The 25,841-nt window shown below is 45.7% G+C and overlaps 1 protein-coding gene across 3 annotated transcripts in view; it reads right to left on the bottom strand.

The window, feature by feature from the left end:
* SORCS1 (sortilin related VPS10 domain containing receptor 1) overlaps nucleotides 1-25,841 on the bottom strand; it is a 427,318-nt gene that overhangs the window by 76,878 nt on the left and 324,599 nt on the right. For all 3 annotated transcript variants that reach the window (XM_090056794.1, XM_090056795.1, XM_090056793.1), the window contains exons 8-10: nucleotides 23,659-23,748; nucleotides 15,239-15,418; nucleotides 9,696-9,842 (exon numbers count right to left, since the gene is read on the bottom strand). In XM_090056794.1, the coding sequence (XP_089912920.1) occupies nucleotides 9,696-9,842; nucleotides 15,239-15,418; nucleotides 23,659-23,748 (417 nt within the window). The remainder of the gene's footprint in view (nucleotides 1-9,695; nucleotides 9,843-15,238; nucleotides 15,419-23,658; nucleotides 23,749-25,841) is intronic.

Genomic DNA, 25,841 nt, shown 5'->3' with positions numbered 1-25,841 from the left:
ACAATGCCGAACAGATCCGGACAATACTATTCTCAAGCAGTGGAAATCCTCACTACCTCCCTTTTGCCCCCAGACTGGGATCACTTACTCTCATGTGTTGTGTACCTAAGTGGTTTTAAGGGGCCTATGCGCCCCTCAAGCACTTAGCACAATGTGCCCAGATTTGGCTCTGCCTTTAAAAGCCCGGGCGGTGCTGGATCCAGGAAGCAGACAGGTAGAATAATGATGAAATAACCGAACAGGAAACAGTATCAAAACAGTAAGAGTCAGCGTGTGATTTAAAAATCAGGCCCTTAAAACAACATGCTTTAGATAAGGGCGTCTGTCATTTTAAACAAGCTACCTGAGTACTGAGCCACAAATGTGCATAGATGCCCACTAAAGCCATGGCTATTGCTACTGATTTTACATGGAAGGCGTCCAGTCTTACACAGATGGTTCACAGTATGAAGCCCTGAGGTAGGCAGGTAGTAAGTAGATATGCCATGTCTGTTATACTTTCATTCATCTATAGATGCAATCAGCAATAGCCTCTGAAAGCCCCCTTGACGTTTTGCTTTCCCCTGGCTTTCTCTTAAGCCTTTCCAAAAGGCTCTAAAAGGCCTATATTAACATAAGGAGAGCCGGGGGGGGAAGCCTGAACCGTATTGAAGACCTGGGACACACATGAGCTAGTCTGTAAACACAAATGTGCCAGAGTTCAATGCTGTGTTTCAGGGGATATTCATGAGGCAGCACTGGCAGCAAGAGCCTAAGGAAAGGGCAAATCCCAGACTCTCTCATGACTCTTCCTCCCGCCCTCTCGATTCTGTTTAATTCTGCAGATCTCTTCCCTGCTGCAGCAACAAGGTACTCAGCAAGGGCAAAAGCACAAGATAAAAGTACTGAATCTCTGCATCATGCATTCGAAGGCTGGCGTTATCTATTGCTGTTATTTTTGGACAGGGTGAAGAACTCGCATCTTGCCCAAGGAAAACACGCACCTAACAGGCCGATCCTGAAATGGGATTCGCACTCAGGACTCTTCCCTCCTACCCCGACCAACTGGAGTCACCAGGACTCTATCTAAAACCCATTCAAGATAATGCACATTCATAGAGGCAAAAAGCAGAAGCATTTAGCAAACCCCTGACAATCAGCTGACAACCCCTGCTGAGTAAGGAGAGCCAGATGAAGAGAATAATGGTAAGATGGAAAGTCTGTAGGTGGTTTCAAACAGGGGTGACGGGGGAGCCTAGTGACTCAAATGCAGGGAGTTTCCCTGTATAAGGCCACGTGGAAGAAGGGATGAGGGCGTGAGGTGGGAGAAAACCATCCAGGGGCAGACTCAGCATCTTCTCTGTTTGCAAAGCACCTAGCACACCCCAAAACCTACAAAGATGAGAGCACATGAACCAAGTGCTAGAGTTGGGGGCTGGAGTGACCCGCTATTTCTAAGCACTCCTCTGCATATTTGTGCAAGAGTAACGCTACAGACCTCATAGAAAGAAAATTTCTGGTCTGTGAAAAACTAGAGAAAAAACACAGAGCACAAGTGAGAACGAAGGATACACAGCATTAGCCACGGACAGGACCCTGATTCCCAAAGAAACGCGTAGAATTTAGACATGGAAGAGACCTCCCTCCAGGTAACACTCTTCAAATGTTGAGACTTACCAGATAAAAGTCTTCAAGAACGATGCGGACAAACTGCAAGGAGTTTGAGGGTTGTGAGGGAGAGGGGGGCAAAAATGATTAGAGCGCTAGAAATAGGGCATACAGGAAAAGGCTGGACGAACTGGGATGACTTGGTCTGGAGGAGAGAAGACTGGGGCAGGGGAGCGATTTGATAGCAGTCTTCAACTCCAGAAAGGGCTGTTATTGAAAGGATGGGTATCAGTTGTCTGTGTCCACAGGCAGCAGAAGAGAAGTAACCGCATTCAATTGCAACACGGGAGATTTAGGTTGGATAAAGCAAGAACTTTTTACCAAGGACAGTGGTTAAGTGCTGGGACCAATTCCCTGAAAAGGTTTTGGGGCTCCATCAATGAAAGTTTTCAAGTACATTAGTTTGAAATGGAGTAGATAGAAATATTCCTGACCGGAGCAGGGGGGGTTATCAGATGATCTCCCCATAGTCTTTTCCAGCCATATGATTGTGAGAAATATCCACAATGCTCCTCGACAGCATGTTACTTCCAAATGCTGACAGCTTCATGCAAGCATTGCAGCATCTCCTGCTTCATTCAGGACGGCTGGACCCCAACAGTCTCTGCACCCTGGCTGTGGACAGTACTTGCACTCAATTATTTAAAACACGACTCTCCCCCAGATGACTCCCACCAATCTCTGCAAGCAGAACCCCTGCAAAAAGGGGGCAGAGAGGATTTTTGCTGCTTTACAACAGCATTGTCCAAATCTGTTGGGCATTATGGGGCATTAGTGCCATATTGAGATGCTGAAGACATACAAAAACCTAGAACTCTTGGTTCCAAATATTGAGATGCTTGCGTTCACTGACTTTGTATCTGGAGATGCTGAGCATTAAACATCAGGCTGCTACCCAGATCCCTCAACTATTTTTGTACCGTGGAGCTATGGGGATGCCAGCATGGGGAGGAGGGAGGTGAACTCTCACCGGTGCGGCACGAAGGTTGAAGCAGATGGGGATGTCGCTGGACAGGTGCGATGTGCTACACACCAAACCTGCAGCGGGCTGCGGGAGGGTCAGACTCCATAACAATGCAAAGGAAGATGCAAGGGAAGAAGCCACATCTGGCTGATGTGCACACAGAAGGCATGAAGAGCAAAGGAAATCTGCCTTTTAAAGTTGTTATACCTTCTGAAGGACTAAATAAAAGAGACACATTTTTAAAACCACCATAATCAAACTTACCCTCTGGCTTTTTTAAAACACTGGCTCACAGAAATAACTCACCCAATTCCCCATGCCAGAGGAGATTAACTCTCCTTTTAGACTTAAATCCTTTCAGATTCTGCTGCTTGAGATCTGCTTTTGTCTTGTATTTATACCATTTAATGGGAGCACATTGTATAGGTTTAGATAGCAACAGAGTACATTAGACAAGCATTAAGATCTAGTGGGGAGGATTAGGCTTAGAGTTTTGCATGCTACCTATCAAAGGCATGGTAATTTATTGTTGTAATGCAGCAAGGTCTAGCAGCCCCAGTCAGGATTTTGGCAGCACTCAAAGCCTGGCCTTTTCTCTCCATTCATACAGCTAAAATTTGCCTCTAGGTTCTCGTCATCTTACATGCAACAGCATTCTCCTTGCTAGTATTGATGAGTGTGGCGTTGCCTTTCTTACCCTGAAAAAAAGGCTATTTTCCTGGACTGTCCCTTCAGCCAGGTCACCCTTTTCTGCTCCTCCTGGGGGGCAGAAGCTTTCCACAGGTACCTGCAAAGCCTAATGATTTGGAAACATCTGAAGCCCCAGGTGGGGGTGAAGGATGCTTGCCTTTTGTAGGGCCACTTGTGGTTCTTGAACGACTCATGGATTAGGCTTGGGACACGAAAAATTTTCCATAAAAAAATACATATAAAACCTGCAAAGGCAGTGTCCCCCTTCACATCCCTCCTTAGACATCCCTTTAGTTGTGATGCCTACAAATCACACGAGAACAAGCCTGACACTGCTGTTTTGAGACCGCTGCCCACTACACTGACCAGGAGTGTCTCATTTATGCTCACTCTTTTGTGTAGCTACATGTCTTTTGTTTTATGCAAGGTAGGATAGATCAAGGACCCACTTTTCGGCCTGCATTTCCCACTGCCTCACTCAACAGGACCCTATTCCCATGCAATAGGACGCAATTCCCCGCTGGCGGCTCGAGGTATAGTGAAAAACCTTGTCATGACCTAGGATGTTTACAACTTAAAGACACAAGAGAAACAGGGAAGAGGTGAAAAGAAATGTTCTTATTCCCACTGCACATGCAGGGAAAGGGCTTGCAAGGAAAAATAAATGACTTGCCCAAAGTCATAGTAACTAAATACAGGTCTCCTGCGCTCTTGCCCAGCCTTTTAACCACAAGACCATCCTTGAAGTCAGTTCTAATTAATTAACCTTCCAATAAGGGTATCATTATCTTGCAAAACTAGGCTTAAAAGATCAGCTTCCCAGGCCGCTGCATGAATGGCATTGTACTGCTGTTCAGCCATTAGGCGACACACGGCCTGTATTTAAAATGCATCGCCTACATTGTACTCCTGCAGGTATATTATGAATGCAAAGGGTATTTAACTTTGAGAACCAGCAGGCACAAATGAGAACAATAAACCCTCGGTCTGAAGTGCCATTTCACTTATGTTTCCTACCCACTCTGTTCTGCTTTTCCTTGACTGAATCAGAACAATCTCCGAAGGAAGGCTCCGAGATGTTGTTCCAGTTGCCTTGAAAAATCCTCGGTGTTTAATTGTTAGTGGAGAGAAGTTTATATTTGACCCTACGTGCACTTCAGTGAGATTACTCCCTCATCTTATTGACTGGCAACAGAGGGGCCACTTGTTTCAGTTATAACTTTCCATCCTCTGGATTACCATGTAGTTGCATTCGCTTTCAGAGTGATCACAGGCATGAGTGATGGCTGCTAATTCTATTATCAATAATAAAAAAAAGGATTTTTGATTTCATAGAAAAAGCATGGCTACCATGCTACAAGCTATGGCAAGATATTAGAGACCTATAGCCAGCAACATTAAAGTATTAGCATCAATTACAGTGCAATGATGGGAATGTAGTTATATTTGCAATGGGCCATTAGGTATGCACTTAGTTATGCTGACAGGGGCAATCCTAGGGAGTGTGTATCATGGGATGGCCAGTGATTCCAGGAGCTGACTCTGTTTAGTGTAGCTAGGACCATTAATGAGTTTGGGATATTATGCCGTCCTGCTGGGGAAGCGTCTGCAGGTGGTCTGTGCTCTTCCTGGATGGAGGGGTCGTGCAGCCAGAGGCCAACACGTATGAAAAAAAGCCAGTGCATTTACCAAAAATTGTGGTTTCAGCGTGCCCAAAAATACTTGCAAATTTAGAGAACCGTTTTGGTCAAAAAAGCAGAAAATACTGGTTTAGAGGTGAAACGTTGCATTTCAATATTTTCAAAATGCATCAGTTCAACTTTCAGCTGCCCAAATATTATAGACACATATATATTATATGTGTATGTATATGTATTATATGTACACACATACACACACAAAAACACATACACGTATATGTATATGTGTATATATATGTGTGTGTGTGTACACACACACAGATTTATATGCATCTAGACAGAATAGAATGTATAGCTGAAAGAGGTTTATATCTTTTATTTATATATAGGTAAAATATTAAACAACTAAATGAATATATATATATATACACACACATATCTATATGATATATATGTGTTATATCATATATATATGATATAAAACTCTTTCAACTATATAGTCTCTACACACACACACACACACTCTTTTGTTTCTGGCTGACCAAAATTTAATGTAAGTAGCTTCAATTTTGGTCAGCCAGAAACAAAAATCACCATCATTTACACAGTTCTAATCCATCCCAGCCCCTATTTCTCTGCTCTTTCTGAACAGATGGTCCCTATGGTTCCCTGACTTTTTACCAGGCCATTGCCACATTTTCAGTGCCTTTGCTTGGAAAAAAAAATATCTGTTCTCTGATCTCTGTGTTCTGCTTTCTGTGATTCTGTCATTTTGCGAGTGCTCACATGGCAGAATCTGCCTTTATCTCCCTCACTGCCATTAGCTCCACAACTCAAAGCACATTTTTAACGTCTTGAATCTCTCTTGTAGGATTCAAAGCATCTCTCTCTCTCCCGTGCGTTTCCTAAGCAGGACCCCCTCCCACGTGCTAAAAGGCGCTGACTTTTATGCAAGCGACATAAAGCAAGCGGGTGGCTAGCTCTTTAAGGAAGAGCAGAGAGAGATTAAAAAGATTGTGTGTTGGGGGGGGGGGGGGCTCTCCCCTAGTAAAACAGTTTATTTCAGGTTTCTGCTGGTTCCTTCTCTGCCAACGTGTAGGGTCCCCTCTGATCAGGAACCCGCACGTTTCTATGGGCCCCTGTTCTCTTTCTCTTCCATTCAAAACGTGAAGGCTCTTTAAGGCTTCCTGCAAACCATGCATCAGGCATCCTGCAAACTGCTCCCCTCTCCTAAGCAGCAGAGAATAGAAAACAGGGGGAAACAAAAAAGTCCCATCTGCCCTCCCCTTCCGCTGGCCAAGGCTCTAGCATGGGGAGTAGCTGACGAAGTTCCTACCCATTCCCCAACACTAGAGACCTTAAATCACAAATACTCACTGCATCGAGGGCCTGAGCCAAACTGCGCTGAAATCAATGGACAAACTCACATGGACTTCAGTGGATCTTAGAGCAGGCCTAGCTGCTCCAAATCCCAGCCCCATGGCATAGCAGGGTTGGAGCGAGGCTGTTGCTTTTCAACAATAATGTAAGTTGAGGCAACCTAGAGTGAAAGCTTTACTTCGGGCACCATTTGCTGCACGGACTGGAATAACAGACCGACTCCATTAGTGCAGGGGAAAAATGGGGCAGGGCTGGGAAGGGAAAGGACTGGTATGAAATGATAGGGGGTTATCTCAATTGTACTTCGGGAGGCGAGTCACGAATGAGAGACTCACAGTGCTAAGTGCTGTGCATACACCCAGGAAAGGATGCCCCTTACCCCAAATTACTGCCAGAGGCTAGTGCACATACAGAGAGTTAAATGGTGATTTTAACATAGAGACAAGCCATTATGGTGCATCCTACCTCCCCAAGCATGCGAACGCACTCATGGTACAATTCATACCGATAACCCTACCTGTTGAGGTGTTCAGATGGCCACCTCCCTGCTCATACCACATTATAAAAGCCAAGCCACACAACAAGGGCGGGTCTATTATAGCTGTTTTGAAAGAGGTGCCCAATTCCAGTCGATTTGCTGCGAGTCCTATGCAAATTGGGTGTTATTTTTACATCTAATTATTTATGCAATTCCACATATTGCAGTGGTTTTCGACTGTAATGCTAATGCCTTGACCCACACACAAACTTACGCCATCTAAAACACGCAGTGCAAATCCCCCTCCTTCTCCTTTTTAATATGGGAGTCTTTGTAGTCATGGCTACATTTCAAGAGTGGAGAGGCGTCTTCCTGAAGGCTCCACCAGTGCCCGGCTTACATCTGGAAATAGCTCGCTCTCCCCACCTAGCGTGCAGACTCTTGAAATACGCCATGCCCAGATTCAGCTACCGTTTCCAGCTTAGGGCCGTGTTGCACCTCTTGCCGTGAGCCGCTGTGATCGGTGTGAGTGCCAGCTTGGAGCTGTCGCACCCTTCGTCAGGGAACGTTTCTAGACTGCATCGCACCTGAGCAGGTGGCGGGGGCAAATTCATGCATAAGCAAACTGAGCACATGCCTGGGGCCCAGTCCCTCCCTCCGTGGCGGCGGTGCAAATCCACCTCCCTTCCCTTCCAGGCGGGGCTGATGCTGCTGCCACCCCAGGAACCTGCATGCCTTCCCCAGCCTCCGGCTTGCTCCAGGCACTGGGCAGGGAGAGGGCAGGTGTGGAGGAGCGCTGCAGCTGGGTGGGCGCACAGGGCCTGTGTCCATGGGGCAGCAGGAGTGTGAAGCTTGGGTGGGCAGTGTGTGGGATGGGAGGCACACACTCTCCCCACACGTGGCGCACAGCCCCTGCTGCCAGCAGCAGCTGCAGCCCTTGGGGCGCTTGTAGTCCGTGCAGGCCTAGGCACTGCTCTGGCGGGACTGAGGAGCACAGCCCCACTGGCCACCGCTCTCCCACCAAGCTCTGTGCAGCGCCCTTTTACAGGGCCGCTGCCTTCCTGCCCCCTGCCTCCAACCTCTTTGCGGCCCCACCAATGGCACATGTTGCATATTAAACCATGCATGACACTGCTCGTTTGCAGCACAGGGGCAGGTTATGGGAAGCAGGGGGCAGGGACGGCAGCCAGCTCCGGCCTGCACTGCTTTCCTTCGGCGACGTGGAGCTGCATGTGGACTGCGCGGAGCCTGGTGCAAGGGTGAAAAGTGCAGCCCCGCTGCCTGTCTTTATCGGCCACACAGCACTGGCTGGAGACATGAGTCATGGGATGCTGGTGCTGGTGCTGGTGCTGGTGCTGGTGCTTGCACGGGCCCTGAGGGCAGCCACCACTGGTGGCAGGGGCTGTGAACCATGGGGGCAGTGTGCGAGAGGTCTCCACACACCCCACCCTCCCTCACCCCACACACCCTCACTCTGTCCCTACAATCCTCCACAAGCCGCCCAAAATTACCAAGTAATAAGGCGCTAAGATATCAGAGACATAGGGCCTAGTTACACATTAATTTTAGGCAGCTCTGGGAACTCTTAACCCCTGGACTGTCCATGCATGAACACCTGAAACTAGTTTTAAGCACACTTTAGGTGGCTTAACGTCGTGCCACTCCAGGGCAGGTTTATCTCTGATCCAACTTGTGCTCCATTAATGCACAGCCAGTCCCCACCAATGAGCTGCCCAAGTTAAGGTCCTCCACCATGCCAGGAAACTGTGTCCCCTCCCTCACCCTCCTGTTCTGCGTGGACTTCCTACCCCCTGAAGTCTAGTGCCCAAGGGGCAGTTTGGGCATCAAGCCAACTCCCCTTCCCACCCCTGGGAATCAACCCCACGCAAACAGCCCATAGAGAATATGCCAGCTAGGCAAGCTGCAGGGCAGAGATGGGGCCAGAAGTGGTGGCTAAGGGGCTTTGGGAAGGAACATGGTAGGAGGCCAGACTGGATCCCCATGAGCTGGGGCTTCCTTCCTGGGGCAGGGGCAATAACTCCCCAAGAAACACCTTCCCTCACCACTCCCAGCCACCCCAGGAGGCATGGCCAGCACCCCCCACATCCCAATCCCAAGTCCCACTTCATAAAAACATGGGGCTTTAAAAAAAATGTACTCCTCTTTCAACTTCGATTGAAAAAATAGCCCCCTATCATTCGACTGAGATAAGCCCCTATCATCTCATACCAGTCCTTTCCCTTCCCAGCCCCATTTTTCCCTTGCACTAATGGAACCAGTCTGTTATTTCCAGTCCGTGCAGCAAATGGTGCCTGAAGTAAAGCTGTCACCCTAGGTTGCCTTACATTATTGTTGAAAGGGGAGTTTATTTAAAAAAGAGGAGTTGACATTTCTTCAGAACTTTTTATCTTATCCTTCAGTGGCTGACTTCCTTCACTTCACCACCTGGTCCCCGCTCCCATTTCATTACCCATCCCCATCCCATTCACTCCCTGCCTCCCAGCTTCATGCTCCCCCTGCATCTCTCACTCACCCCATACTTCGAGCAGGGACAGAAGCCTTATATACATATGTATATACATATATATATGTGTGTATGCCTGTATGTATATATGTATGTACGTATATAATTGAGCCACCTGTGGACTCACTATTACGATCCTTGGAGACACCCTTACTCGTTCACGAGTGATCGCTCATCATACAATAGCTGGCTGTTGGCATAAAACACTGGCTGCCCAAACATGGTTGCACTGTATCCCAGCATCCTACATGCCACACAGTATCTTCATGCATCCATGCCCTATATATTTTTAAGAGCTGACGGCATCATCACATTATTACTTAAAGGAATTTTTCCCCCCCATTTCCCCCTCACTCTAAAACATCAACTTACCAGGAGGCAGTGAATAGGGTTTCCTCTCAGATCAGTGTCGGGAGCCTGTAGCAAATGCCAATCTCTCCCTTTGTTGTAGGTGATGAAAGTTTTCACTTGGTTGTCAATCTTCTTGTTAGCCAAGAACATTCCCTTTATCCCTGCTACCTAGGAAAAATTGACATGGCTGAAAAATATGTCACGTTGACTCAGATTTTCTATGCACGCATGTAATTACCTATCCAGCCCAACAGGGACTTGGTTGAGACATCAGCATAAAGAACTCTAGGGCAAGAAATTACCAAGGGGTATCAAAAGAAATTTATGGAGCGATAATGAAATAACATAGAGGAATAATATGGATGGGAAAGTTATAGATAGGAGAGAAAGCTTTAGCAGGAGCATAAGAACATGCAATGATATAAGCAATGGTAGTAGGTGGCAACCTCGTTGTTTTGTAACCAGACAGCCCCTCGAGAGATGAATGAGACAGCATCCGTTTGCCAGAAACTACAGCAGGTGCTGTTTTGCATAGAAAAGAGTAATGTGGACTATTCTGTGTTTCTTGAGCAACTTTTATTCATGGTTCTCAAAGTGCTTCATAATCAGCGCTGTAGAAACCTTTATAACTCCCACCATATAGGTGATTTGATACACATTTTGAGCAGGGAGAAAATAAGGCACAAAGGGGTAACATCACTTCCTTGAGATCCCATGGAAAGTCAGTAGCAAAACCAGAATTACGAACCAAAGCCTTTTATTCTTATGCCTGTATATTGCCCACAGGGCCATACTCCCACCTGCCTATAACCAAACACATCTGGCGGTTGGGAAACGGGGCCGCGTGCATTATTAAGAGGACGAACACTCAAAGTAATGTTGGGATCAAGCTGGAAACACCTTTGTTTTGCAAAACATGCACGGCGAGATATTCCTTGATGAAGTGAAAAAAAAAAGAGGGGCCTCATATAAGTCTAGATTCTGATCCTTTTGCTCATAATGGGTAGTACTTCAGTGGAAGTATTCAAGGAGGGCCAGATATGGAAATCTTTACTCATTCTTGATATGACTATTAAGGCACTGGTGCTATAGGCAAGGTAAGCACACTTTGGTTCTTAAAATGATGCCAGACAAACCAGAAAATTAGTATTTGCTAAAACAAACCCCTAACGTCACCTGTTTTTTAAATGGGATCTTTAAAACTGACTTGCTTGTTTTCCAAAAATATCATCTGGGGTTTCCCTGAAGAGGCAGAAAGGCACCAAAATGAGCAGCAGATGCTGCATCTCCCAATGATACGGTGTAAACAGCTGCGACTGAAAATGTACCATGAGCTCAGGTAACCCAGGCTCAAGCCAATAGCTCCATTTGTCCCTTTTTTCCATTGATGTCTGAAAAGGGCTGCATTACAGTCCCCGAGAAATGCTGGCCATTAATGATGAAACAGTATTTTTATATGTCCGGTGATAAATTTGTTCTGAAATCCTGTGAATTTTTTCTTTTCGGTTCCAGCCATGAGTTTGGACTCAGGCTGTGTCAAGACGATCAAGGGTGCGTGCTTGCAGTAGCACAAATAGTAGTGACACAAATTTGTGTTGCAGCGCACGCCCCTGCACGTGCCCTTTGTTGCAAGCGGTGCCCAGCTCCTTCTAGCTCCAGGCCGGGCTCCATGTGCTGCTGTTGGAGAGGGCAGCTGTTTGGGGCACAGAGTTGCTGAGGAGCCCCCATGCTGAGTGGCTGGCTGGGGTGCCTTGAGACAAGGGAGCAGGCAGCACTGGGCTGGTGCTCCCCCTGTCTCCTCATGTTGCCCGCTCCCCTGTCTGTATTTGTTCCAGTGCACACTATTTTCACATGTTTTGCGCTGCTTTTTTTCCTGTTGTTTTGTTGTATTTTGGTACTGGCAAATCCCAACAGCAAACATTGCCCCCACACTGCAAGTGTCATACACGGTTTAATGTGCAACACATGCCATTTGTGGGGCTGCAAAGAGGTTCGAGGCCCCACAAACTGCACGTGTGTGCTCATCTGGACGTGACCTGAGAGTCTTTTCCAGAGTAAGCAAAATATAAGTTATATTGTCATCTTTGGACAGCTTTGTACTGCAAAAGACCCCCACACAGAACACATACACTCCCGCATGGACACATTCACACATTGTGTACAAATTCACAAGGCGTACACATAAGTGGCACACTGCATATATCCCCACTATATGCACCACCTGAGCAGAGATCAATACTTGGACATTCACTTCATGCCCACGTACACTGGAGATGTATAGACGGTGTAGATAGGTACTCCAGATATATTGCACAAAACTTGTGCGCAATCCACACTGATTCTACAACTCATTCATGAACAACCCTCAAATCCTGAGTGCAACGACAGATATGCCAAGAAGAAGCATGCTCTGCACTTACCCTCTATCTCCACAGAAACCACAACCACAAACATATGGAGAGGGCATGCAAAGTCTGTGTAAATCACAGACAGATTATACTACGTGCATGCAGGCACACACACATTTCACAAGCATGTCACATGCAGTGCACAGTTGCAGACACATATGGAATCATAAAAAGTTCAGGTAGGACAGGACCTCAGGGGGTCACACCTAGTCCAACCCCCTGCTCAAAGCAGGACCAGCCCCAACTAGGTCATCCCAGCTAAGGCTTTGTCTACCCACGTCTTAAAAACCTCCAAGGATGGAGAGTTCACCACCTCTCTGGGTAATGTGTTCCAGTGTTTTACTGCCCTCCTAGTGAGAAAGTTTTTCCTAATACCTAACCTCAACTTCCCTTGCTGCAGCCTGAGCCCATTGCTCCTTGTTCTGTCATCTGCCCCACTGAGAACAATGCAGCTCCATCCTCTTCCAACCTCCAACGCCCCCCCGCCCCCCCCCCCCCAGTTCAAGGTTGCTATTAAATCCCCTCTCAATCTTCTCTTCTCCAGACTAGATAAGCTCAGCTCCCTCAGCTTCTCCTTATAAGTCATGTCTCCCAGCTCTTGAACCATTATCATTGCCCTCCTCTGGGCTCTCTCTAATCAGTCCACAACCTTTCTATAGTGGGGGCCCCAAAACTAGACATGCTATGTGAACATCTGTACATCCTAAGTGAACATACAACTTGCATGCACAGGGCAAATACAACACCCACTCCCAGACCATCTACAAGCCCTGCATAGAGTACAGACTCCATATAGTACTAAATTCCCTATATTAGAGAAACCTCATTCCCATCAGAACCACAAACAAGAGAAAAAGACCCCATCTCCTACCAGAGGCACAGAAGACATACTTAACACACACTGCATACACACCAGCAGTACCCTCCCTCCCCACAGCCCCAACCCCAACCCCAATACAGGACACTGGGAGTTTTACCGCTCCCCTATACCACCCCTACCCACCCAAAGCAGGCCACTGTTACTGGTCAGTTAAAGAATGTTTCTTCTTAACCTACTCAGCAGATCAGTAATGATCAGTGTGAGCAGGTACTTTCCATGGGCTGGATTCAACCCCCTCCAACCAGCCTGAATATGGGGCAGGGCAGTGCTCTCAGAGTAGCGTAGGAGCCAGATTCAAACTCAGAAAGGTACCGACTGGCCCCTGCCTCGCCCTGGCTGTAGGAGGCATTAATCCATGCTGGCCTGCTTGGTGGTGCCAATCACTCCCCACTCTGCAGTCGTTCCCGGGTGTTCATCATTGATGGACTGGGATTGGGGAGGAGGCAGGTGTCATGCTAGCCCCCTGTCCTGTTGTGCCTTTACTCCCTCTAGCCACTCTGAGCACCCTCTGCAGGCTCCAGGGACAATTGTGGGTGAAACACAGGAGCATTGCATCTGTGCCCTTCTATGCTACTGTGTGGGCACTGCAGGCCCCCGGCCAACTCCTATATGGATAAGACCTGAACTATGCACGCTGAAATCAATGAGCTTCCAGGGTAGTCGAATTGGTGCCATGAGGGGGTCTAATATCAGAAGCCTGAATATGTCATAAGATCCAATCTGGTTCCTCTGATGGAGTAGACTAATCTAGGCTGTGGGTCTGGCCTAGGCACACACCCCTCGCTGAGACCGGACCAGCTTCCACGGCCCGCACGACAACCCAAACACCATCTCCTCCTCCCCAGGACCCACGCTGCAAGTACATCATCTTTCCTAAGCGCTGCTGTCTCCACACAAGTGCTGGCTTTGCATTATTTCTACCTCTGTTTAATTCATCTCTGCATTTTCTTCCTCTCTCTTCTTCATCTCCATTTCCCCCTAAGCACTCATCCTCTGCAGCAGTCCTACTGGGAGATCCATGCTGGATGGCTTTCAACTCCCTGCCAGCCAGAACTTCAAATTGAAAAGAAGGCTGGTGCCAGGGCCCGTGTCAGCCGATATCCTTTCTCTCTAGGTAATCAGCAGATACGACGCCACCAGTCTGATCACATCCATTTCACTCCAAGTTTGCAACGAACTGTCAGCCTAATAAAACAAAGGCTTTCCTTTTCCCGTGAGATGTAAGACACCTTTACATAATGCAGCGAAACCACTCCTTGAACTGACAGTAATAAGAGGCAACAGCTTTTCCATGGGCTGCCAAAGCTGCAGACAGATGAATAGTAAAAAAACCTCAGGATGATCAGGAAGTCGTGTCTGTTCTCCCACAGTTCATCTGCATTTGTACAACACCCACTTAGGCTTTCCACATGGACATCCCAAGCTGGCTTGTTCAGAGACAACCCAGCCTGCAGAGCTGATATGCACGAGTAAAAGAGGAAGAACAGAGACAAGGTTACTGTTTTTACAAACACTTGTTAGCATTTGGTGTCATTCAGCCCACTTACGCCATGTAAAAGGACCACGGCAGTGTTATGGGGCCTAAAAAGCCCAGTTCCAGCTGAAGACTTTCCCATTAGAAGTTGATTACATTTTTGCACCATCTGGAACAGAAAGGGAAAGTCTGGGGGCTGGAGAGGTATCTCAGGGGTGAGGCCATGGCACAGCAGAGCTATGGTGATTTGACACAGCTCAGTGGCTCAAACAGATGGCACCTCTTGGGCAGGCTCTCAATCCCCAGAGCAGCTAAGGATCATGAAGGTGCAAGGGGTATCTTTAAACCAGAGATGATGCATCAGGGCAGCTTGGTGCCTGGCGCAACCTGGAGCAGCAGCACTGGCTCCTGGGTGCCAGTCTGCCCAGTTGGCAGCAGCAGCTATTATTTTCCCACACCCCCATGAAGTCATGGCTGCTAAAATTCTTCCTTTCTGTGAGCATGGCATGGACTCACCTTCCAGATCACATATGGAAGTTCAACAGTGAATCTTCTTGCCCTTTCAATCTGCACCTAACTTGCACAAATGTCCAAAATTTAGATTTAATTTTTTTTTTTAACCAGATTCATTGAGATCCTTGGATAAAAGGGGCTGCTCAAGCACAAAAATGGCCTGACAATGCCCAATGGCTCAGCTTTTCACACTTGTTCTGGGAGACCAAACTTTTTCCTCACAAAGGCAATTTTCCTGGCATCCCATGAACACCCAGGATGCAATGAGTCATTTGCACTTGTGACATACCTCATAGAGGTCAATCATCACATTACCCTCCAGCCCTCGGCTACTCTTGACATTCTCCAAGGCCAATGTAAAGTAGACCCCACGGGTATCAGATATATAAAGGTTGTAGGTATCGTTCTGGTTCCACTCTTGAACGGCCGCAAACACCTGATTCTCGTCTGTGCTGATAACGTGCATATCCTGGGGAAAGAAAAACAGAAGGATGTTACTGTAGGGCAACCCCACTGTATTTCCTCTGGGGCCAAAGCTTGAACCCTGCAAAATCAAGAGATGTAATAACAATGCCAAAGTCTAATCAGAAGTTGTAGACAACATTCGTGTACGTCGCACATCTTCTCTTCTGAACATCTCACACATTTTCCTTTCTGCTAGTTTGCAAAGCGGTAATTAACTGAGGAGGTGTTAATTGTACATTTATACTGGCAATACTTTTAAGAAGTGTTGCATGGTACCAGTGTGTGTGTGGGGGGGTTTCCTGTTGAAAAATGTATAATGTTAGTGCTGCTTCCCCTCACCCCCCACACTTGCTATATCTCATACAACAACAGCAAAAAAGGCTTTAAAGGAAATCACTGTACGTTACAGATCTAATATAAGACAACATCTTATACCTTCACTATACATTACAGATCTAATATAAGACAGCATCTTATACCTCTGCTTTTTGTGCCTTACATGGGAGCTAAGAGTTGCTGTGAAATGGATAGATGACAGAATTATGGGGTGAAATTCGGCAGCTTGTGTTGCTATTATTGTTATTTATTGTTTGCAATTACAGTAGCACCTAAGAGCCCCCGGCATGGACCAGGATACCATTGAGCTGAATGCTGTGCAAACATATAACAAAGAGAGCCTCTGCCACAAATAGATTATAATAGCTTTGGGGGGCTTTTATCTCAATGAGGAAGAGGGAGAAAGGGGAATCCAGATTTTCATAACACCAGGTGATCCCCAAAAGATCTGAATGCTCTTTTTTCATTTGGGTAGGTATCCTAAAGTTTGGTTGCTTGTTTGAAACTCAGCCAGATGGTTATATATGCAAAGCTGGAACTTTATCAGAAAAGATGTTCTCTAGAAACTGGCACTGCCTCCTGCTTTGGGTAATTCTGTTAATGCTACAAAAATTTGCTTCCTGGTGGGTTTTCAAGCATCCAGCTGGTGCCCAGAAGGGTGAGCTGAAAACAAATGGTATAAAAACAGTTCACACAAATACATGCACACACACGTGTGGATCTGTCTACACATTCATTACTGTGCTTTTGCTAATGTGCATTCAATTTAGTACCTCCACTGTGAGGCACTAGAAAAAGGCACATTACCCTATTTTACTGCATATTAGCGAAAGCGCATGTTTTTGCTGTGCCACTTTAATGTGCATTCAAACAGGCTAATGCACATTAAAGTGCATGTGTAGACCCGCCCCGTGTGTATTGTGTATCACACAGACGTACACACACACTGATTCACACTGAATGTTGCAGTAATGATTAAGAACATTCACTTTTCCTCTAACCCAGTTTTTCCACTCCTAGATTTTTTTCTCAGAGCAGATAGCCGGTTACTTGCACATGCTTGCTTCCATCACAGTGAAATGCATCTGATGAGAGTCTGGTAATTCAGAGAAACAGGATGATGCCAATTCTGAGTTGACATGAAATGGGGCTTTTGTCCCTGGGCTTGCTGGAATTCAGTTGTTCTTAGGCATGTCTGCCTCCACAGACCAACATTTTTGGAAAGCAACTGGTGGAAGGAAAACAGCAGGGTGCAAAGAGAACAAATGAGAGGGAAGAAATGAAGAAATTCAGAATATGCTGGCCAGTGATAGAATAACAGCTGGTAGAGAAGAGTGGGGGCACTTCCTTGTAGGCTCCACATACTATATGGCATGAAGGACACTAAGCAAGCAAGCAAGTCTGCATGTCCAGGACCACACACAGACACACCTACGGACCCAATATCATGGATATAATGGGCCAGCATCTAGGCACCTAAGTACCTAAGTATGATTCTACTCCACTCTGCTCGAGTCCCTGTAGAGCGGGGGGAAGGGGCAAAATGGTGGATCCAGCCAGCAGCTGAACTCCACTTTCCAGCAGTCCCTGCTCGTGTTGCTGCAGCCAGTTCCCAAGGAGACTCCAGGAGCAGAAATGGTAATTGGGATCACGAAGGTGCAACAGGTATCTTAAAGCCAGAGATGTATCAGAGTAGCTTGGTGCCTTCCAGGGAGTGCACAGCCGAGCTCAGGGGGCGCATGTGCACCATGTGCACCCCCTATGCATCGCCAATGGTCTCCATGATAACTGGCTGCAGTGACATGGGCAGGGGCTTCTGGAAATGGAGTCTGCTGCAGGCTCTATCTGGACTTTGCCCACCCCCTGGTCTAAGCCCATGCATGCACCTGCTTTGGTAACACATTGTCACGTGACCATTAAGACTGGGTTACAAAACAAAAGCAAGAAGAAGGTGAATCCAGCCACCTTCTGTATTAACTGTGTTTCAGGGACGTGATTAGGTGGAATAGCATCGCTCTGGGTCTCCTAAAAGATGCAATGGAATCTAGCCCCTATTATATCATTCGGATTGAAAGTAAAGCCAATGGTATTTTGCATATGAACTATTTCATGAAGGTTATGACATTCATGGGACTTGATCAGGGATCTGAGGAAGCATGCTTTACATTCAGCTTGTCTACATCAACCCCAACCATGCAGCTGGGCCAATAAAAGATATGAGAGACAAGGAATGTTGTGGGCGATGTCCCAGCTACAACAGCACTCCAACACTGTTAATTCATCAAAGTTACTATTTTTAATCAGTAATATATTCACCAAATGGGGTTTATTTTTACTAGTCTTTGACCAAATCCAGGGGAAGTAAAACCAATTTCATGAGCACTAGTGAAAGGAATATGACAATTAATTCATTGACTACTCGTCTTTCTGATTTTTTACATGATCATGTTCTAAGATCCATGATGACTGATGCAAGTCTTAGTAAGAAAGGATATGCAAGTGGCAATCTAAGCCTCACAGACTGTAGAGTGAACCTAAGTAGGATGTAACAACCACAACAGCTTTTCTCTGGACTCATTTAGCTTGACCTCTGACATGGACCTGTACTACATATGCAAGCAGTGCAAGTGCATGAAACATGGCAATAAATTCCATGCATCAGTTGTGCATTGTATCAGACAGTAGAAAATGTTGGATTTCAGCTTATGACCATAAATACGAAACAGCATGTTAAACAGACGGACAGACAGATGAATCCTTGTGCTAGCTGTGCTACACACAAAAGTCGTTGATGACTAGTTGAGTCTGAATGTTGTAGATGAAGCCAACTAGAATGGGGAGTGGATTCCCTTTACCACTGCCTACATCTAGGCCACTGAAGTGCCTAAAGTCAACTCGCTGCACCTCCAGTGCCATGAATTTATTCCCCACTTGCACTGAAGGCTGCTCCCAAATGAACCAGCTGTAAAACGGGTACCTGGCCATTTAGGCTGGAGAGCCAAAAATGACAGGATTCAATGCTAGACCCATTGCTTCTTTATTGTGCCATTGGCTACAGAAACTGCTGGCTCAATGGGGCATTAGGCTTTGGAAGATCTGTGAAACAGAAGTCCCTAGGCTGTTGTTCCTTAGACTTGCCATCCAGTGGTGGTGTGAAAGGTTTTCGGGGGGTCCCAGTCCGATCCTCATGGATATGTGCCTACACCAGAATTAGCACAAGTTCCAGGGAAGGAATTTAAGACTCAAACGGGGAGAAAGACTGAATCCGTCTCCAGACCCTACAGAGGGTTGTGTCAGACCTTGTTAGGGACAGAGATAGAGAAGTGAGAAGAAAGTTCACTTTGGCCTATGAACTGCAGTCTACAAAGCTGTAAATCACCCAGGGTAAATACACTCCAAGTATGTCCTATCCACTCCTGAAGGCTTTATTTTGGAAAAGTCCTGTGTTAAGTATCTCTTTGAGCTGCAGCGCTGCCATTGGGATTTCTATTTAATCCAATCCCTTCTCCCCTGTTCCACCAAGTCTGCGGGTACCAGCCTTGGCTCTCTCTCCTTTTTACTGGTATCTTCCCACCTTTGGCTTACAAAAGCAAACTTGGAGTAAACCCCATTGCCTAACCTAGCTGGAGAAAAGCCTGCAGGCTAACCACACACGATAAACTTGCAAAGCAAAGGGGCACAACGCCTCCTGAGGATGCCTGATCAGAGCTCATAGCTTTCTGAGAACCCAATCATCCTGGGCTGCTTTTCCTTGTGTAGGTAGTTTACATTCATTTGATGCCGTTTTCTGTTCTCTGCCCAATATATCACTGGGCTGATGTATCAACAGAAGCAGACCTGCTGCAAGGAACACCAGCACCAAATTATACGCCCCTGATTCATCCTGACAACAGAATAATTGCTGCATATTTCAACTGGATAAATACTACAGTGAAACCCCTCACTACTCCATGAAGGGGACTGGATAGGGAAGCACCATCAATAAAGATGAGCCTCCCTAAAAAGAAACAAGTACCCCTCACACTGAGGAACGAAGAAAAGAGAAACGTTTCTTCCCAATGGCAGTATCTATGACAGTGGTTCTCAACCTTTTTCAGACTCTAGGCATCCCTTGTGAGAATCAAAGCGCCTCTCAGAAAAAGCCACTTCTTAAGTTTCACTCTTTTTTTTTTATACAGTGGAAAAAATAATAGAGAAATTTCCCTGTTTCAAAGTCCTCAGAAAGAAACAGCATAGGTCAGGATGTGTTTGACACTATGGATTCCTATTTGAAATCTCTGGGTTTATCTTGTGAATCATGTGTAGGTGTTTGTACTCCTAACGGTGCTAGTACTGATCTGTAATTACCCCCTTTAGGGGATGTCTATGGATCTGACTAAGGGCCATGGGGAGTTTCCTGCTCTGCAGCTCTGCACTGTGGATTATACATTAACATGCAGTTCTACCACCTGCCCTTCGTGTCTTTCCAAAGACAAGAAAAAAACAATATTATGCACACGAATTTGATTGGGTGTCTCTGAAGGGCTAAAGGGCAACGCTCTCTGAATTGCTAACACGCAGCAAATGCCCTTTTCTCACTTGGTCAGGGAACTTTTTCTTCCCGGCAAGTTTAATAGCAGAAATGTAATGCCTGATTTATCCTGTCAATTGTGGGGACTGTCAGCTGTTTTTAAGTTTCTCTACTTAGGATTTTGGTGGCTACTGCTTCCTCTATAGGGATGTCGTTTCTGGGGTTGTAAGAAGGCACTAGTTTAAAACAGATGACATGCACAGAGCCTTTCCACTAGCTCCACAGAGCTATTACTCTTGGGTTGGTAATAATGAGTTGGCTTTAGGAAAGCCTGTTTCGTCTGCCTCTTTGTCTACAGATGGGCAGGCCAATTCAGGTGCAGTTGGAAGCTGAAGGTTTATCTAAAAACAGGATGTATTCAAGTGTTTCCACGGGAATATTGTCAAGTATATACATGCCCTTCAATGACTTAGTTTGTTCCCATGATAGGAACCAGCAATGGGAACCATATTGCCATGACATGTGGAAGAAGTTCATGATCACTGCAGCAGGGTTCATAACACTATGTGCCTCAACAAAGATCTAAAGACACCGTCTCCAGAGCTAAGACAACCTTTAGACTCATTGGCCGTGGGCTCTGAACTGCATTAGGTAATGTTCAGATTGCTAGGCAGTGTCAATACATGCAGGCAATGGCACCAGAAGGGGAGGGACCACTGGGATTAAACTGCAGCAGCCCGGGTTTAAATTACATTTGGGGATGAGAGAGGTGGAACTTGCCTGACTGTACATGTAGCAAAGCAATAGAAGAGGCTTCCTCAGTCAATTGTAGAACGTCCTTCACTGGATATTTCCAAATGAAGCTTGGGTAGGCATCTGTATTGGGACATTTAGGAATCCCTGCATCTGTGCTTGTGGTTAGACTGGATGACACCCCTTCCAGACCTATTCTGTGAGCTGATGTATGACCCACCAACCGACTCATGGCACAAAAGCCATCAGCTATTGGGCACCAATACCATTCAGCGGTGCAAAACCAGAGGAAGGGCCATGCAGAGAGGAAAAGCTCGGTGTCCTGTTCTGCCGTCTCAGTGAAATGCACTTGGAGCCACTAGCCTCATTTATCCTACTTAAGTCCCATCCCTTAGCTGGAGGGGATGAAAAATAATCTAGGCATGAAGAACACTGTTTGCTTCAATTCCATCCGATAGTGCAGCCCTTTGTACATTTTTAATAAAGGCAACTCTCCTGCTTTGATAGCAGCATCCCAAACAGATGCGTTTTTACCGTAGCCGCTTCCACACCAAATGCAGCTTTTCCTCCTTTGAAGGTGTTATGAGATTGCACATATCACACTCTTTCCTGGATCAAATAGCATGCATTTGTTATTCCACTGTCTATTTTCTGAAGAACAGACTAAAATTAATCAGAGTTTAACGTACCCCGGGTCCCCAGAGACCTCAGAGGAGATGGATGGATGGATAATAAAAGGATAGGGTGGGAACATGCCTCACTCAAAACAGTCTCAACCCAGAGGGGTTACAAATAGTCTCATCCTTAGGGTCTCCATTCCTTCCCAGAGGTGATTTCAGCACCCTGTTGAACAGGTCTCATAATAACATTACACAGGTCTCATAAGAATTGCCCCACAAAAGATTTAATTTACTGTTGAAAGTCTATTTGAAGCAAGCAGCTGTTTTAAGTCTGTCTTGAATTGACAGGGTGCATCCTTCTTGCTTGTGAATGGCAGTCTTTTCTTTTTGTACAAGGAGCCCTTTGGCTAGGATGTTCAAAAGCGACCAGTGATTTTAGGTGCTGCACAGATTTGAGCTGTGCATGGAGTGACAGAGTTTTACCAAAGGGTGATACACCCTGTAAGTTGTGGTTGCATAAACTAATGCTGATAACTAACTGTGGTTCCCCTACACCGGGGGAATGGGATTGTGGCAGTAACCCCAGAAGACACAGACCGAAATGACAAGCCAGATCTGGCCCCTGAAATCACTCTAGAGCAGTGATCAAACACAAGTGCATGGCTGCAGAGCACTTTAAAAGGGGCCCGCTCCTGTGAAAATCTGAACCCTTATTGCATGAGAGTTCAGCTGAAGGCACTCCAGAGTGGAGCGCCTTCATCAACTTCTGTCTGTGCTTGCAGGGATCAGCTGAAACAGCCCACCACTGCTCTCGGCACTGTTTTCACAATGGGAGAGGGGGAGGGAGTGGAGGGTGCAGTGGGTGGATTCGAGCCCCCTTGAGGTGGGGGGCTCCAACCTGCCCCACCCCCGTCACAGCTCAGCAAACCCCAGAATGGACCTTCCTCCCCTACCTTTTTCCCCTCCCATCCTGAGTCAGCATGGGAACTGGAGGGAGGGAGAGTAGAGCTAGGGGAAGAGGCTGCAGAGACACAGCCTGTCTCCCTGGATCGGCTCCAAATTGGAGCTCAATCTGATAATATCTGTTGGGCTGAGAGGATCGGTCTAACTCATGCCGCTTTCTATAAAGCGTCATGAGTGAGACCCGGAAGCTGCACTTCTGTCTTCCTGAAGTGACATAATTCCTTTTGAAAACCCTCCCCACACACCTCAGCGATCAAGGAAATGGCATCCTGAGTAGGGCTGCATGGGAAAAAGCCACATGCACTATGAAAAGTCACTATGAAAGAGTTGCACCCAGATTTTCACTCCCCCTTTGCATCTTTAACACAATACTGGGCCTGATAGTTCCCTAAGCACCAGACCTCCTTTTTTAACTTTTGAGGTCATATTATGGATACCTACCTAGTGGTCTTGAATCCTAATTGGAAAGAGGACATTCCACCAAGAACGAAAATAGCCCGGCTATTTTCTCTTTTGTTTAAGGAGCTGCTTGAAGCCTGGCGGCAAAACATTCATTTCTTCTTTTTTTCCCTCTGACTGACACATTTTAGATAGGCCTCTTATAAGCTCAGCTCCATGAGGCAATGATATTCTTTCAAGCTCCAATGCTAATTCTCCATTGTTCTTAATTAGGGAAGAGATGGAGCAGACACACACAGCATTGCTTTGCTTGGCTCCCATTAAAATCCACTAATGAGGCAAAACACAAAAAGTGACCCACGCAAAGGGGAGGGGGGTAGGGTTTTAAGACAAAAAGCACCCAAAATCCTGTTAACTGATTAAAATGAAATGGTAATTTACATGGACCTGAGCATCAATTTACATTTCATGCTGATGTCCTTGACGAGCTGAAAAGCTGACATCACCATAGGTTCTTTTCTTCTTGCAATGTTCTTTAAAAAAAAGCCATATTTTCGTTAATTAAAGCTCATTCTGTCGTTACTGTTAGGCAGCGGTACCCTCTGAATGGATTGTGATATGCATGTGCGTGTGTATGTGAATAAATCAGCAATAATGATATACCTTGGGCAAAGAATATTTTGGCAGCTTCATCTGTGCAAACGCGTTTCGCCTATAGGACACATAATAATGTGGCCGTCCTCCTGATGTTAACTGCAATAGAAAAGAGAATTTTATGATCAGGATTGTTTTCCTTTAAAGCAGAGAGAAAGTGTCAGGCAAGATGGAAAGGCAAATGCAACCATGTTGGTGGTAGTTTAAAACTGCAGCATGGTAATAGGTGGGGAAAAAAACCCACCCATCCATCAAGCTGTCAGCGGCTGAGATTGTCAGAGTAAGTGTTGGGCCTAATGTTTGTAAGCAAAGAAAAAGGGCAAAATTCTGGTGATGGCCGGAGGAAGGCAAAACTCTACTGATTTCCATGAGGCCAAAATTTCATCCTCCAATCTTACAGACATATTGCTGACTACCACAGTACATTGGGGCCCTCGTTTTTTGGAGATCAGTGGATTGGCATTCCTGGATTGCGTCTCCAGCCCCGTTGCAGATTTGCTATGTGGCATTGCCTAAGCCGTTATCCTTAAAGATTTTCAGACGATCCGAGCCAACGGGAACTGAAAACCTGGCCGTTTATTTAGATGCCTAAATATATATGGAATTGCATTGAAAAACCTGGAATTGAATGTGGCATGTTTCATTTTTTTTCTCACCTGTAAAAAGGGTCTGATAACGTTATCTGGCTCACCATAATGTTGTGAAGTTTAATCGATGTTTGTGAAGCTCTTTGAAATCCTTAGATGAAAGGTGTTAATATCAGTGTCAAGAAAGGCAACTCTAAGAGATCCCTTATGCAGAAATTTGCCTTAATTGCTTTAAGTACAGTTTCAACCAAGATGTTTTGCCATCATGGGTGTTTTAAAATGCTCTATTGTTAGTTATTCAAAATGAATTGTACACAGAGGTTAAATTCATAATAGATTAGGAAAAAATAAATCATCTCATATAACTTCCATCCATAATTAACTGATTGCCAGCTCAAACAGAAGACAAAAAAACCCCCACAAGCAAATATATTTGAAATTCTTCATTTCTGTAAATGAAGATTAGTTCTAATGGGCAATTAATTCTGTTCCTCTTTCAGGCATCGGGAGAGTTCAACCACTTAGATTTTAGAGGATACCATTTCAATGGCTAAGTAAGACACGCTACATCTAAGCCCTTTCTATTTTGCCGTTCCGATCTCAAAGCACATCACAGTCATTAACAAATTAAGCCTCGCAATGCTCCTGGAGGCTAAGGGCAAACTTAGAGGGAATATTTCCCTTCTTAATTGAAATGCAGCTACCTCTGGGATGGAATGAAGCCTATATTTAACTGCCTATAAAACACGGCCCAATGGCCTAAGAAAGGAAATGAAACATAGTGAAACAGAAGAGTTAGCTAAGAAGTTAAAAAGTAATTACTCAGAAAGGAATCTTGAAAAAAGCTGTATGATTAACACGGTTTTTGTGACCATATATATCACAGGTGTAATCAGAACATCTAAGAGAAGTCACCTCCAGCCTCTCGGTGCTTCTACAACAATACTGAAGCTACCGCATTAACAGAAGATCTTTAAGTATTGAGTCAGCCATATTGCTACTACCACTATTCAATTTGAAATTAGTGAAACAGTAGACCAGTGGTTTTGAACCTTAAGGCAACCGTTGGAAAAGGCCAGTTTTTAGCTTTCATTTGTTTCATGACTACTGAAAGAAAAAATGGAGCAATTCCTGTTGCGAAGGACTCAGAAAGACCAAAACAAGTCAGAAAGTTTTTGACACTTTGGATTTGTACTTGAAGTCTCTTGTTCATTTGTTTTATTTTATTCCACATGATTTTAAAACATGCCCAACCAGAGTGCTGGAGGCCAAGAGCAGGAATTTGCACACCTAACAGTGTTAATATTGCATGGCATTCCACAGCATCCTTTTAGGATCTCACAGTGCCCTAGGGTCCTGTGGCGCACTGGTCTAGGCTATTGTTTATGGCTCTGCTTTCACAAAAGCTAACAAGATTGTAAATGCTAGTCTAGATACCTCACCGATGTGCTTTTATACTTGGGCCAAACTACACATGCTTACATCCTGCAACAAAAGTCAGTGTATGAAAGTAAATAGTATTTATGGCCACGTCCAGGCGAGCATGGCCAGACATTTATGGCACGGCCAGAATGCATTTATGGCCACGTCCAGGCATGTCTGTGG

The sequence above is a fragment of the Crocodylus siamensis genome, chromosome 7 (assembly GCF_052110815.1).
Source record: "Crocodylus siamensis isolate JL-2025a chromosome 7, ASM5211081v1, whole genome shotgun sequence".
Taxonomy (NCBI): Eukaryota; Metazoa; Chordata; order Crocodylia; family Crocodylidae; genus Crocodylus; species Crocodylus siamensis.
The sequence above is the reverse complement of the archived record's forward strand: the minus strand, read 5'-3'. Positions and strand labels throughout refer to the sequence as shown.